The sequence below is a fragment of the Cryptomeria japonica genome, chromosome 4 (genome assembly GCF_030272615.1).
Source record: "Cryptomeria japonica chromosome 4, Sugi_1.0, whole genome shotgun sequence".
Classification (NCBI taxonomy): Eukaryota; Viridiplantae; Streptophyta; class Pinopsida; order Cupressales; family Cupressaceae; genus Cryptomeria; species Cryptomeria japonica.
This window is the reverse complement of record NC_081408.1, coordinates 462,023,633-462,040,414: the sequence shown is the minus strand read 5'-3', so window position 1 is coordinate 462,040,414 and position 16,782 is coordinate 462,023,633. Positions and strand designations below refer to the sequence as shown.

The following is a 16,782-nucleotide window of genomic DNA, read 5'->3' as shown; positions in this document are numbered from 1 at the left end:
CCGGTTGAAGGGTGATAAGACCAAATGCTCCACGACTGACATAGAATTCGTCAAGAAGCTGCACGTGGGAGTATTGAATTTTGAAACCTATCAATTAGGATGGTGCAGGCATATAAGAAGTGTGGACAGCCATCGCGAGAACATCGGCTTCAGAATGCTTAATCCTCCTGTTCCTCCCCGTAAGGAATTGTGTACTGTGTGCATAAGGTTTCAGGAATATGTTCGGGCGGAGCGGGCAACAAACCGGGATATCTGGACAAAGTATTTGGATGGAGAAAATGATTTAATGGGGAAAGAATCTACTTTGGGATCAGAAAAAGTGCATTCCCAAAGTTAGTTATTTCTTCCAACCACTAAAGTGCTTTTTCAGATTTTGGGTTCCATGATTTACACTTTTGGGGAACAGCTTTATGGCTGGAAGTTAATTTGTTAGTTGGGATAGTTAGTTGGTAGGGAGTTATGTTCCCTATTTACTAGGTATGGGCAGCCATGCCTTTCAGGATGAATTTGGGCCACTTGTATTGTTGAATCTGGACCATTTATCCAATTTTGGAAACCTATTTAAAGGGACTGGAGTTCCCTTCTTTTTGTAAGAAGTTCTTGAATCGTTGGAGAAACTCTGTCAAAATATATACAGAATTAATGGAACTTAAAGCCATTATGATTTTATGTGAGTGCATGGTCTCCTTCACCATTTGAATTTATGTTCTGTATTTTGCTTTCAAATATTATATTCAGGTGTATATTTGATAGAAATCTTTAGTTCATACCATTAAGAATTGGCTGATTGCCATTCCCCCTGCATGGTTAGTTTGAACTCATTCATAAGCTTAGTTCGGATGTTAGATACTAAATGGGTGGATGTAAATTCAGCATTTATGTTTGATAACTTGAAAATCTAGTTTCTTTTGAAGATTGCATCAGATTTTGCATAGTTGTGCTATATTTGCTGGCAAAGTTAAATCTGGTTTTCATAGGATTTCTGTCTATTTACCTAAATATGCTATTTCAGATAGGTTAGTTAGTTTCTCTCTTGCCCTATCTCCCTTTTTTCCCTTTTTAACAAAAAATTTGAAAGTTGAAACTGTAAAACAGCATCATGACCAAGAATTATCTGATATAGTTAAGACCTGTAGAGTCTTAGGGAACTTGTGCAAATTAAAAGCTTATTCTATCTAACAACGTAAGACCCCTTGTATTTCCAGCAAAACATATTTAACCGTTGAGTTATCCCGTAGTCATGACTTGACACTAGGAACTTTGAGGTTGTCCCCTTTGATCAACTAAAACAGCATTAGGGATTCCTTATGCAAGAGAGGATAGGATACTCAGCAACATTCTATTCTGTGTTGACCGGAAGGAGTTGGGTAGCCGACTTTAGCCACGTCAACACCTTGCACCTAGTTGATTTATTAAATGCACTTTATATGTTATCTAATTCATAGTTTGCAAACTTGGATTTTGACTTGAACTTGGCAGATCCCAAATTTTAAGAGTTGGCACAAACTTTGGAGAAACTCAGTAAAACTTGGCAACATATAAAAATACAAATTCAAAACTCTGCAGAAACTTGGCGAAACCTGGCATCCACCAAGTACTTACGAGTACTTACCATGAGTTCAGAGCTACGACTCACCAAAAATTGCCTCTTGCAACTCGTGTTAAACTTGTAAAAAGTTTAGGTGAAAAAAATTGCCATTGAGTACTTTATGAGCTTGCATATATATGCCACCAAATTATTAAGGCCCTCCAATGATGAATATCCATACTTTCAATAGCTTATATTAATGAACAATGGAGATCTCAGATATTTGACCACCTTGAATTTACTAAGCCACACATGTGACTCTTTGAGAAACAATCTCATCTTCCAGTTGTGACTGTTGCCTTTCTTTAATGCAGTTATTAAAACTTGTGAATCAACTTTGATCTCTAACTCATGATATCCCTGCTTTAAGACCAGTAATTAATGACTCCCATTCTGCTTTATTGTTTAATAGAGTTTTGTTCTCTAAAACAATGGAGATCTCAGATATTTGACCACCTGAATTTACTAAGCCACACACGTGACTCTTTGAGAGACAATCTCATCTTCCAGTTGTGACTGTTGCCTTTCTTTAATGCAGTTATTAAAACTAGCGAATCAACTTTGATCTCTAACTCATGATATCCCTGCTTTAAGACCAGCAATTGATGACTCCCATTCTGATTTATTGTTAGATTAAGTTCCAAGCAACAAGAAGCCACCATACAAGAAACTTTCTTTGCCATCACATAATAAGTATTTTGCTTCCACTACCTCCATAATCCCCCCTGGATGCACTACCACAGTTCAGTTTAACATCTACCTTCAGCCAACTAAAGTTTATTCCTTTCTAATTTCTTACTATCTCCTGATCCATTAACAGGTTGTTGTTATTCAATGCTGAGTTGATGCAATTCTTATTTTGAAGACGTAATATTAGATGCATTTTTTGCAAAAAAATTGAAAAATGCTGGATTATCTTCTAAACCTTTGTTGACTTTTTTTGCACTTTGGCCTCTTACCTCCAATACCAAATGGTTGGAATGTCTGTCAGTTTCCTGTGCTCATTATTATTTTTTGAACATTTTCTAAGCTAGGGAACATAATCAATTTTCACTCATGTGGAGTTGCTCTGCAATATATGACTGCTATTTTGCTCTACAGGGAACTACGGTACTTGTTTAAATTGGTTTTGGATAGCTTGTAGAATATATATAGGGCTTGACTTCTCAATACCTTGAGAGCTGATCTTGGATTGACTTGTTAAATAAAATGGTTTAAAGGATAAGAATCGCTCAAGATGGGTCAGATTCGGTGTAAATTAAGTATTGGGAATAAATTATACTATTATTTTTATTGGGAACATAATCAATTTTCACTCATGTGGAGTTGCTCTGCAATATATGACTCTGCTATTTTGCTTTACAGGGAACTACGGTACTTGTTTAAATTGGTTTTGGATAGCTTGTAGAATATATATAGGGCTTGACTTCTCAATACCTTGAGAGCTGATCTTGGATTGACTTGTTAAATAAAATGGTTTAAAGGATAAGAATCACTCAAGATGGGTCAGATTCGGTGTAAATTAAGTATTGGGAATAAATTATACTATTATTTTTATTTATAATTTTTAGGATGTATGGTTAAGTTTTTGTTTAAAATACTTAGTAACCAGTTTCTAGTTATGATTAAGTTGTAGATTATCTTGTTTATTAATGTTATTGGGTTTGTTTTCAATCTCAAGTTTTATTGTGCAATTTATCCACTTGTGCAAAGAGTTAAGCATGTTCCATACATAGGTTGCATTTAGTGTTGAAACAGTGTCCAGCTAATGCTGATTTTCTTGTGTTACTATGATAGATGCCAATTATTTGTTCTGTCAGTTTAGGTTTAATAGAACAACTGGTTTGACGTATATATGAACATCTGCAAGAGAAAGGTTTTTGGTATTCCCCTTGGCTTTGGAGCCGATTAAGTGTCTTTGGTCGTGTTAAGTTTATTTTCAAGGATTTTAGGAGTGAGAAAGCTTTGTTTTATGTTTCTCTTCTTAAGGACATCCACTAATTTGTCATTTTTACCACTAATATGTGGAGGGAAAGTTGGGCGGAGGGGTGTTCATTGGAAAATGAAGGGGGGATTATGCCATTCCAATTAGCTTTGTTAAAAATAATATTGAATGCATTTTATTTGGTAGGTGGCTTTTTTCTGTCTTGAAAAGAAAAATATATTATTTCAAACCTATTTATTCATTAGGTAGGTCCATGATTAAATCTCATCTTTGATGACGTGTTGAAAGGTTGCAGCCCACAATGAGAGGACCTATAAATGTTCAATAGGCTACCTAAAATCTATTTAGACAGATATTTTTCTGCGGAAATCTCAGAAGTATATAACTACAGGGTTGTTAGAAGCTGAAGTAGGAACACTCTGAACCTATATTGTGTCCACTTACAGGACCGGAGATTTGCAGTTTTGGTCTCAGCACTTCTGTCAAGCCAGACTAAGGATGAAGTGACTCATGGTATGTTTGGGTGCAGAGGGCTTGTTTCTTTCAATCTGGATATTAGTGTGTTTGGACTAAGAGATTTGGAGATATTGCTTGTATAAAATATTCTTTTGTGCTAGATTACTTTTATTCAATTTATTATTTTGGTATTTATGGGGTAGACTCCAAATATGTTAACAGGAGCAGTGCAAAGGTTAAGTCAAAAAGGGATTTTGTCAATTGAGGGGATTGCTAATGCAAATGAAGCAGATATAAAGGACATTATCTATCCAGTAAGTGCTGTCATATTGGTATTCGGCATTTTTAATGCAGTATAGTTTCACGATGAAAAGGATTTCATCCTGAGGTCACTTGTTTAGAAGGAACACAAAGGCTAAATATGTTTCACATGTCTTTGAAGTAGGCAATTATAGAGAGTAGAACAGTAATTTGGAGCTCTGCATACTTTTTAGAAATATTCTAGTACAACTGTTATGAAGTTTTGGCTGCATAATGTACACTGTATGATTATTATGAGATACAGAAGCACTCTTTAGATGTTTACAAGAGTTTAAGATTAACAATAATTTTGGCTTTCTAGATTGGATTATATTCATTATGCAAATGTTTCTGGGTATGAAATTTCAGTGGATATGAATGAATGCACATGGGCAAGTATGTGCACACTGCTGCTGAAGAGGTACAAATCTTTTAGTGGACATAAACAAAGCAAGATGGTATTGTTTTTTGAGTTTGACAGGTTGGATTCTATAGTCGAAAAGCTGGATACTTGAAGAAAGTTGCCATGCTGTGCCAAGAGAAATACAATGGAGACATTCCAAAAAGCTTGAAAGAATTACTTTCCCTTCCTGGGATAGGTCCTAAGATGGCCCACTTGGTAGGAAAAAAATGTTCTTCTTTTTTCTGGCCTTTTCATATTGAAAAGTATTGTTTTACTGAAACGGCACAATGTTCACAGATAATTTAGTTGACACTAACATTTGACTAGGAAGATCATGAATATTGGATGGGAGGATGTCCAAGGAATTTGTGTAGATACTCATGTTCATCGCATATGTAATAGACTTGGCTGGGTTTCATTTTCAGACTCGAAGCAGGTAGTTGTGTGAACATGTTTGCTGAAGTGTTTTAATCAACTTTGTTTCTTAATGAATCCTTTGATATTATTCTCAACAACTTTATATTAGTCATTGCCTTGAATGGATGATGATTTTGTTAATATTTCTTTTGTTTTTACACAACAAGAATACCGGCACACCAGAGGAGACAAGAAAGATTTTGGAGTCTTGGCTTCCAAAAGATGAATGGGTTCCCATCAATCCACTTTTGGTATTAATTTCTGTTTATTATCCTTAATGCTATTATTTCGATCTAGCTCAGATTTAATGTTATCATATTCACGTGGTATGAAGACAATGTGTTAATATTTTGTTTCTGGCTAGTTACAAACAAGCAGGGACGGCACTCCTAAATTACACAGCTTTCAAGTGAATTGTGTGTCTGATTGCAGTAAATGAGCATACTTAGTCTAGATGTGCTTCCATAGAATGGAATCAATAACAAAAATGAAAGGAGAATTCAGGTTTATCGAGATAAACTGTTATCATTTTGGGAGGACAATGTGATGGCATGTAAACATGCTGTTGAAGACAAGTGGATTTAAATTATGTAGTTAAATTCTGTGCATAGTTTTGTAATGTCCCTTTTTGTAAATGCTGTAGTTTTTGCCCAAAAATCACAATTCCAAGTAACTTTCCTACTAGGGTTAGGAACATAAACGTAATCATAAGATATCTCTAATTTATTTGGAAAATTCAACCATAGAGAAGCTAGAATAAGGTGACTTGATAGGGTGCCCTAGAGATCCTCTACCCTAGGCCCAAGAGCAGATATACCATCCCTCTTGGCCTCATGTGTCCTGTGCCATCCATATGAGGTGGTGTACCTAGTGAGGTGTCCTATAACTGTTCTTCCTCATCTTGTCATCATCCTTGTTTCTTATGATTGATCCTCTTTTGTTAATGAGCAATGGTGGAGATGAGGGGAAAATATCGCAGAGAGTGCCCCAGAAACCGTATCTCCTAGACCCAAGGATTGTACCTATTGTACTCCTTTGGCCTCTATGGGCTCATCCTGTCCCACTTTGAGGTGGTGTATCTTGAAGAATGCTCATACACTATACCCATCTTGTAATTATTCTCGCACCCTCCTTCACCATCGTATATATATTTATTATATATTATAAGTGATGAAGAATCAATGTATATATTCATTATGACAGTAGTTGGTTATTGCTGAACCCATTTATCAGATTGATATTAACAGTGTTACTAATATCATTATATTGTGTTATATTATCAGCATTATTTTATGTTATCTACATTTTATTATATTACATTTTAGTATTGTATTACATTGATAATATCATACTATATTAGCAATATTATATCAGATTTTATTAATAGTATTAGCTTTAGATTTTATTAACATCATTATTTTGGTTTGACATCTTTATGTTATATTACACTAACAGTATAACTATGTTAACATGTGACTAAGTTAATATGTTGTATTACATTAGCAGTATTAATAGTATATCAAATTAACCGTATAAATTATATTAGCAGCATCCTATTGTATTAACAACATTTTATTATATTAGCAGTACCATTTTGTATTAACAGCAATCCTATATCCCCATGCTCTTACTGTACGTATTTCCTAGGCAGTGTGACAGCTGACCACCTTTCGGTCTTCCCTTATTTCCTTTCTTTTTCCTTTTCCCTTTTGTTAATATCTTCCACTATGCTTAATCGCTACCTTTATTCTATATAATTTGCTGTGTATTAATCATGTTAATCAGTGCTTATAACTTAAGTGCATGTTTCTTTACATTGTCTCTTGCCTTCAATGAGAATCTCAAGCGCTGCCTCTTATCATTTTTCTTTGTCTTAATATAATCCACGTTTACTAATTGCAATCGCAGACTGTATGGAGATTATTATTACTTCTGAATGCTTCTATGTCAGAGCTTATTACTAGATCGCTGCCTTTTGGCAATTCAATTAATTCAAACATAGGGTGATTACTTCAGTCCTTTATTTGTTATCAGACTTGAGTGCCACCCGCCGTACATCTTTGTCTTGTCAGTACTTTGTTGTTAAATAAGGAATATTGTCTTAAAGCCACCAATCATGTTTATTAATGAATATATAATATTAATAAGAATATTAATGAATATTTAGTATTAATAAGAATATTAATATGTGATGTGTAACATTTAATGAATATGTAATATGAATGTGTATAATAATCAGTTTATTATTAACATGTTTATGAATCTGACTATTGGGTTAAGGGTGGGGACATCACAGTCCACCCTTCCCAAATTTGCTTGTCCTCAAGCAACTCAATCAATCAGGGTTAGTATACTTGCCTCAGTCAACTACTATTGTAGTTTTTGGATCATGAGGTTGATCACATTGTCTGAAGTATGAGAACAATTTATTGTCCACTGTTCTCAACAGAAAACTCCGATTTGGTAATGGCAAGGCCTATTATTTAAGACACATTTTTTCTCATCGTATTTTGGGATTGACCCATGTTTGCACAATAGCATGACTCACATCTATGACTTAAAACATAATAAATATATATCCTTTTGCTTCGTTCATATTAACTAAAAATATAGAGCCAAACACGGAGCATACACATGAAAACACGGATTATACACATGAATGTATGAAGACACGGAGCATACATGCGAAAAAATATTGTTAGGTTCCTTCTTATTGACAAGAATGATTCGTTGATTTATCTTTACCCTGCAAGATGGTAGGATCATGCTCTGATACCATTTGTAATGTCCCGTTTTGTAAATGCCCTAGTTTTTGCCCTAAAATCACAATTCCAAGTAACTTTCCTACTAGGGTTAGGAACATAAACTTAATCATAGGACATCTTTAATTTATTGGGAAAATTCAACCATAGCGAAGCTAGAATAAGGTGACTTGATAGGGTGCCCTAGATATCCTCTACCCTAGGCCCAAGAGAGGATATACCATCCCTCTTGGCCTCATGTGGCGTGTGCCATCCATATGAGGTGGTGTACCTAGTGAGGTGTCCTATAACCTTTCCTCCTCATCTTGTCATCATCCTAGTTTCTTATGTTTGTTCCTCTTGCGTTAATGAGTAATGGTGGAGATGAGGATAAAATATTGTAGAGAGTGCCCTGAAAACCATATCTCCTAAAACCCAAAGACTGTACCCATTGTACTCCTTTGGCCTCTATAGGCTCGTCCTGTCCCACGTTGAGGTGGCATATCTAGAAGAATGGTCATACAGTGTACCCCTCTTGTAATACATCTCACACCCTCCTTCACCATTGTATATATATTTATTATTTATTATAAGTGATGAAGAATCAATGTATATATTCATTATGACAGTAGTTGGTTATTGCTGAACCCATTTATCACATTGATATTAACAATGTTACTAATATCATTATATTGTGTTATATTATCAGCATTATTTTATGTTATCTACATTTTATTATATTACATTTCAGTATTGTATTACATTGATAATATCATACTATATTAGCAATATTATATCAGATTTTACAAGACATATTAGCTTCAGATTTTATTAACATCATCATGTTAGTTTGACATCTTTATGTTATATTACACTAATAGTATTACCATGTTAATATGTGAGTAAGTTAATATGTTGTATTACATTAGCAGTGTTAACAGTATATCAAATTAACCGTATAAATTATATTAGCAGCATCCTACTGTATTAACAGCATTGTATTATATTAGCAGTACCATTTTGTATTAATAGCAATCCTACATCCCCATGTTCATACCGTACGTATTTCCTAGGCAGTGTGACAGCTGACCACCTTTCGGTCTTCCCTTATTTCCTTTCTTCTTCCTTTTCATGCTACTTCATTATGTGTTTATAGCTTTATTCCTTTCCTTGAAGAGAGACATCTCTTAGAATGAAGATGACTTTTTGAATGAACATGTCCTTTTGTTAATATCTTCCACTATGCTTAATCACTGCCTTTTTTCTATTATAATTTGCTGTGTATTAATCATGTTAATCTGTGCTTATAACTTAAGTGCATGTTTCTTTACATAGTCTCTTGCCTTTCAATGAGAATCTCAAGTATTGTCTCTTATCATTTGTCTTTGTCTTAATATAATACACGTTTACTAATTGCAATCGCTGACTGTATGGAGATTATTATTACTTCTGAATGCTTCTATGTCGGACCTTATTACTATATTGCTGCCTTTTGGCAATTAAATTAATTCAAATATATGGTGATTAGTTCAGTCCTTATTTGTTATTAGACTTGGGTGCCACCTGCCGTACATCTTTGTCTTGTCATTACTTTGTAATTAAATAAGTAATATTGTATTAAAGCCACCAATCATGTTTATTAATGAATATGTAATATTAATGCGATTATACGAATATTAATGCATTTTTAATATTAATATGTGATGTGTAACATTTAATGAATATGTAATGTAAATGTGTATAATAATCAGTTTATTATTAACATGTTTATGAATCTGACTATTGGGTTAAAGGTGGGGACATGCCAAGTTTCTATGTGTGCTTCTATGGTGATATAAATGTGCAAATTAGATTCTTAGCACACTGATGTGATTGAGTTCTGTGTGTAATACATGTAGATTAATCATGTTGGTGGTAATCCAACAAGAAGAAAGCTAGAATGTTGCCTGTAGCTGAAATGCTTAGTATATGGATATAACCTTTGCAATTCTTTATTGCACAACCAGAATGTGGTCCTTAAAACAATCTTGGCAAGTGGATGAGTGCAAATACAGAAGAAACAAGAAATTAACAGCAGAGGTATGCAAATATTGAGATGGTAGCTAGGGTGTCCAGTAGAAGGATAGAATTCAAGAATTGTGACAAGAAGGAAAACATAAGTACTATGAATGCAAGCAAGACAATCTTAAAAATTGAATGTGGTTAAACCATGAACCTGTTGTGACCTTTTCACACATCGCACCATTGCAAACGGGAACCCCCTCTTTCCTGCTTTCCCGTCTTGTTAGTTTAGGGGTTTGGCAGTAATCGGCAATTTTGAACTTCCAGTGTCAGAGTCTCGAGTTTTGAAGGGTGATCATGCCTAATTGCTATTAGGGTTTTGAAATTTTGAATAGGATCAAGTGTGTCAAGTGTTAGATATCTAGGTGATCCTAATTTTGTCTAAGTGTAGACCTTTTGAGCGTGAATGAGTTTTTAATGTCCAAGTCGGTGATATTTTTTGTGCCTAAGTGTTAAGGGGTCCTTTAGGGGTTGTTTTCTCGCACCTAGGAGGCTATTCAAGTTAATTTGCACTTTATCCCGATGGATTCCTTTTGTCTCACTCAAATTTTTATGAATTTGGCAAAGTCCCGATGTGTTTTATTGAAAATTTGAAGTGTCCAGATGATTTTGAGTGGAAAATCATTAAATTCTTGATGAAAATCCATGTTTTAATGGTCAAAAGGTAAAAATTCCTGAAGGGAGGTGCTTTTCACCCACATTTTCGATGACCCACGTTTTCCCCTTGTGAATGTAGATGACTTTGATGTGGATAAAATTCGATATCCTAATGAAGATCAATTTTCCACCAGGAAAATTTGTGATCAAATTTAATGGAATTTTATGTAGATGATTGTCTTGATGAATGGAAAATTTCCCCAAGTGTGATTTTTGATGAATTTTGATTTGGATAATTATCCAGATAGGGGTCGATTTTCTCGCAAGATGAATTTTTGGACAGTGATTAAAATGAAGTGGATTTTTGAATCTCGATGTAAATCGATTTTCCCTAGAGATGTTTATTGACAAATTTGATGATTTTTAATTGGGAAATTTATTCCAAAGGAGGTCGATTTTCCCCCAAAGGGCAATTATGACATTTTTAATGAGTTTTATTTGGATTTTTTAATCCAGATATAGGGTGATTTTTCCCCGGGTGCTCAATTTTGGTGAATTTTGAAAGATTTTAATGTAAATGGGCCCAAATTTAATTGTTTTTGCATTTGATGATGATTATTTAATTATCATAAACAATTATTAAATGATTTGCAACAATAATTAATGATTAAATGTTTTTCTATTGCAAATCGATTTTCCCAGGCAAGTTTTTTATCCCACATTGCTTGTGTGGTGAATCAAGGTGGTGGAAACAAGAATAAATATGCTTGCCCAGCAATATAATATTATTATATTTGCTAATTTGACTGAGCAAAAACAGCTAAGTGGCTGATAGGGAAGTTTTTTTTTTTTCAGCTGGGCGATTTTGGAGAAGTGTCCATTGGACACCATTGGAGGATTGAGGCTGCAACTTAGAGGTTTATTTGTGCAAACACACCTGGGCGCTGCCATTAAAGGGCAGATTGTGGCGAGTTTGGTGCTCATTTTGACCACATTGGGCGACTTTGCTGGGTGGTGCCATCCTTGGGAGCTTGGCGATTTTGTTTTGAGGGCGAATTCCTCCATTTTTGGAGTGATGTTCTTGCAATTGTTGGCTGCCATTGATGTTGGGAGGCTGTTGTTTTTCTCAGACCTGCATAATCCACCATTGCTAGAGCTACGTTGACTTCCATGGTTGGCTGGAAACTCAGTTTTCAGACTTAACGTTTCATCTCCAACTCATTCCCACTTAGGCGATTTTGATTGAAGACCATTTTGGGAGCATTCTTGAGGCATTTTCAGAGTTGTTGCAGGTCTGAAACTCTACTTTTTGTTTGTCTTCAGATTTGGAGTTCTATTCCAGCCTTCCATACTTGGGCAATTTCATTAAGGAGGCATTTTTGGGACATTTTATGGCTATTTTCTGAGTGTTTTATCATTTCCTAAGGTGCTGGCCAGGTCTGAAACTCCGTTTTCAGACCTATCTTCAGACTTAAATCTTTTTTACCAGCCCATTATTTTGTGCTCAGATTTGACAACTTTGACTTTGGAGGTAAAATTCCATCAATTGCAAGTGTTTATACATGGCTGCAACCTTGTTAGGTGGCTGATTTTGAGTGTTGCAGGTTGTCTTCAGACCTATTGGCAGCCATTGTTGAGTTTGGGAAGGTGTCTTTAGACATTCTAATGTGAAAATCAGACTTTTCACACGTTTCCAGCGCATTTTCAGAATCTGGTATACTCTTTTGGGTTTTATTTCAATAATTTTCTGAGTATAAAGAGTGTCTTCAGACTTAAGTTTTTCATATTAGACCTTATCTAAGTCTGAAAATGAGGGTTTTATACCCTGTCCTTGTCATATTTACATTTTATTTTCAGAATTTTTTAGGAATATGGATAAAATTTCTGATTTCCATTTCTAAAATTGTCTAAATCATTAGAAATCAGAGCTAATTCAATTCTGAAAATAGTTATCAGGATAATTTTTCTAGGGTTATTGACTTCTATCTTCGTACAGGTACCATGTCTAAATCCAGGATTGGAGTTCGGAAGGAAGAATTGAAGATGGTCCAGGAGGGATTTTATCCGGATTCCAAATCGTCATCCTGATGGAAAGATATCATAGACACAAACATGCATTTCCTGAATATGGAGCGGATGCGACAAAGGATGTTCGGAACAAAAAACCAGATTCCCTCTCCTAGCTATGCAAACATCATGAAGAGTGGTATTTACCATGCCGCTGGATTTCCACAATCCATACAGTGCAGTGAGTTAGTTATGGAATGCACAAGACACTATGATCCTCTTTCCAAAATGATTTGGACTCCCAAGGGAGTAACCATTGCCTACCTTGCTGAGGATGCGATTGCCGAAGTGTTTGGAATTCCCTGCATTGCAAACATGAAGGATAGAACAAAGGATGAGTATGAGGCGAAGTGCAAGTTGAAGGCGGAAGCATGCAAGATCGTAGTGAATAAGGAGTGGACGATTGAGCCAAGACCTCATCATTCCAAGGCACCAAAGACACTCATGTGCACAAATTTGAAAGAGGAATATAGAGATTTGGTATTCTTACTTAACTGAGTGATGGGGATGCCACAGGGTGCCTTATTTGAAGGATGGATGTTTTTTTTTTATCCAAGATTGTATAAGAGGAACAATGATCCATTGGTCAAAAATCATTAGCGACAATCTGGATTTTCAGTTGAGAAATGTGGAAAGAACTAACTTATTCGCCATGACTTCTTACCTTGTGTTTATACTTGCTAGGTTTGTCACATACAAAGGATTGATATGCAAGGGAGAAGTCGGGAATGGACAAGGGCAATATAGTAGTTATGAATGTTATCTATAGCTGGACATGCATAGAGTTGAAGATTACAGGAGGGTGAATGATGCATTCAGCATGTATATTACAAGGATGTTGCAGGGTGGAATCCACAAGAGATTGTCCAAAGAGGCAACGGAATTGATTGAACAATATGGATTGTGGTACGTACAGCTTCCCACTTTCACATACCTAAGGATTCAAATCTGAACCATACAAGCTTCTGTTGTGACCATTTCACACATCGCCCCATTGCAAATGGGGACCCTTGCTTTTTGCTTTTTAGGGTTTGTTTTCTAGGTCTTTTAGGGTTTTGTTAGTTAGCCTTTGCATTTTGAGTGCTGTCGGGGAGATCAATAGGATAGCAGGTCCTGATCCTGAAGATTTGGCTAAGTCTGAAAGTCCTGATCCTGAAATTTGGCTAAGTCTGAAGGTCCTGATCCTGAAAATTTGGCTAAGTCTGAAAGTCCTGATCCTGAAATTTGACTAAGTCTGGAAACTGAAAAACCTCAAAAAACTAGATTTTGCAATATAACTCCTGGAGGTCTGAAACCACTCTCAAACATCCTGAAAGTATATATGGAATATAACTTAAAGTATAAGAACTTATACTTAAATGTTATATTCCATAAACATTATCCTGATAGAGAATTCAAAAAGTCAAATTTCGCTCCTGTCCTTCATTGAGGATCCAGAGCGAATTTCGCTCCTCTCCCTCTCCAAGGGACCAAGGCAAAGCGCTCCTGTCCCTCACCAAGGGTCCAGGGCGAAAAGGCTTATTTGAGTCATTCCTGACCTTGTTTGGTCAAATTGGAACATCAAAGGCATGGTGGAGGACGAAATGAGCATGATAGAGCATCCAAACTTGATCAAAGACAATGAAATGATGGAGTTTTTGTCTACAAAGGTAAAAGCGCTCGTGTCCCTCACTAAGGAACAAGAGCGATTTTCATTATATACACATTTTTAGACCTTTCTTAGACTTAAACTCTTATTCATGGCGTGTAACAAGATGATATCTTCCTTAGCCAAGACATTTCATGGTGAAAAGTGAAGCATTTTGGCCTAGAAGACAAAATTCGCTCCCGTCCCTCATTGAAGGACCGGAGCTTGAATTTCAAATTTGCACTGTTCTTGCAGGATCAAGACAATTTTATGATTTGAAGAGACCAAGGAAAACATGATTTATCCATTGAATATAATTTGGAAGGCTAACAAAGGACGGATAAGCTTGGATTTGCAAAATCGCTCCCGTCCCTCTCCAAGGGACCAGGGCGAAAAACCTAATATCCGGTCCTTCTCGCCAAGTTTGGACAAATCTAAGCCAAGGCGCGAATTTGAAATGATGTTTAAAATGCCTTGAGGTTGATATGATCAAGAATTTGCGCAATGGATGCAAAAGGCGCTCCTGTCCCTCACTAAAGGACCGGGGCGAAAATCTCTTGAACATCAATTTTGCCTTGCAAAAAACGAGTTGAACATGCACTGAAGGGACGAAAGGGATCATTGCTAGCCCCACAACGTGAATTGGCAATTAAAAAATGAAGGATTGAGGACAAAAGTGAAAAGGCGCTCCTGTCCCTCTCTAAGGGACCAGAGCGAAGTTATTGGCATTCACTATTTTCTACTTGGGCGTTAATATCCTCCAAATCGCATGAAATGCCAAAATCATCAACTTCGAAATATTTGAAAAAATTAATTAAATTGGCATTTAATAAATTAATTTTGGGCCTCAAAAAATCGAATTTCTATTATAAAGGCATTTAAAATTAATTTTTGTGAAATAAAAAATTAAAAGTTGAGCGCACAAGGCATTATTTTGTCTTTATTTATCAAGTCGGCCTTCTTCTTAGTGTTTTTTATATTTTATTTTTTGGCTTATTTTGTCAAGTTGGCCTATGGGAAATGAAATGGTGAGCGCTCTATATATTTGGGGTGTGTTTTTTCATTATCCAAATCATTCACTCATTATTTCAAAGTGCGATTTGGAGGGCAAAGAAGAAGTGCGAAAGCTGGCCTATTTGGAGCGAATTTTCCTCAAGTGTTGAAGACTTAGGTGGTGGAGTTGATGCTTGTGAAGACTAAAGGGGGCGCATTTTGCTAAAGGGAGTCTTGATCTACATTTTGCCTAGCGAATTCTCCTATTTTTGCATCATTTCTTAGAGTTTAAAACTCAAGAGGAGGTATGGCGAAATCATCTTGACACCCTTGTTCAAGGTTTGATTTTTTAGACATTTGTTTTGGAAAATCTAAGTATTGCGTAGTTAATTAGGAAATGATAACTCAAGATTTATCATGAAGTTTCCTAATTAAAATCTTGAATCTTCCTTTTAAAGTTTAATTTTTAGATTTCAAGATATATTACTAATTTTGAAATGTTGTGTAGGTATCAAGATGGCGACTCCAAAGCCCGGAGGATCTACAAGTCGGCAGGTTCTCATCAAGGACGATCAAGCAAGGACAAGGGCGACCTCCTCCAGCCTAGCATCGACAAGGATGGCTTTCTTCGATCAAACATCAACAAGGACGACCTCTTCCAATCCAGCATTCCAAGGTGAGGTACAACAATCATCTTGCACATCAAGGACACAAGAAGTTAGAACAAGGGTTCGTTGAAGAAGCAGATAGTTCCAGATGAATTAATTAAAGCTAGCTTCTCAACAACATCAAGTTGAATATTTACCAAGTTACAAGTGTCAGACGAGGTGGAATCCTAGTCATCACTTCTCCAGTCAGTGTGGTCCACCTCAGCATTTCCAGATTCAATGTACCTAACTCATGGAAGGTGGCACAAACTCCGATGTACCTACCCCAGCTATCCATTGGTGGAATTTTCTAGAGAGGACATGTGTCCAAGCAATACAATTTTATCATTGGTCAAGCATTAAATATTATGTAATGGTTGTAACAAACCCTAATTAGGGTTTTCATTGTTGAATCTTGCCCATTGATCTCGAATTGATCTAAGCCATCGAATTGTATTGAGGGCACTATATAAGCCCTGGCATTTCATTTTGTAAAGGATAGATAAGAGATATAGTTGGAAGCAGTTAGAAGATAGATAGAGAGTAGTTAGAAGGTGATTGGCTAGTTGATAGAATAGCAATTAAAGTAGAGTAGACAGAGAAGGCAAAGATTGTTGCCAAGATGTTGTTGTAAAAGACTTGTAACTTCATTGAAGAAATGGTGAAATTTATGGGTCGATTCGACAATTTGCATGGTCTTTATACTTCTCATATTTGATTTCATGTTATTAGATGAGTGGAAGAAATGTGCTTGATTGATGGTGAAATTCGTATATCCATACTACTAGCAGTTTGTTGATTGCAGACTTGCCTTGCGTAGTCAACTGGAATCATTCAGCTTAAGCTTAACTTCAATTGTCGCTTCTTCATCGATATGCATCAACTTGATGGTGTCTATGCCTGCAGTGATGATTTGAACATCATAAAGCTTTCCTTCGAA

The 16,782-nt window shown here is 35.8% G+C and overlaps 1 protein-coding gene across 5 annotated transcripts in view; it reads left to right on the top strand.

Moving 5' to 3' along the window:
- LOC131077356 (endonuclease III homolog 1, chloroplastic) overlaps nucleotides 1-16,782 on the top strand; it is a 169,638-nt gene that overhangs the window by 122,360 nt on the left and 30,496 nt on the right. For 4 of the 5 annotated variants that reach the window (XM_059219880.1, XM_059219881.1, XM_058014837.2 and 1 more), the window contains 5 exons: nucleotides 3,980-4,046; nucleotides 4,212-4,303; nucleotides 4,771-4,908; nucleotides 5,024-5,128; nucleotides 5,277-5,360. In XM_059219880.1, coding sequence (XP_059075863.1) covers nucleotides 3,980-4,046; nucleotides 4,212-4,303; nucleotides 4,771-4,908; nucleotides 5,024-5,128; nucleotides 5,277-5,360 — 486 coding nt within the window. Of the gene's footprint in view, nucleotides 1-3,979; nucleotides 4,047-4,211; nucleotides 4,304-4,770; nucleotides 4,909-5,019; nucleotides 5,129-5,276; nucleotides 5,361-16,782 lie in introns of all 5 variants that reach the window. The other variant, XR_009372340.1, reaches the window with a different exon arrangement.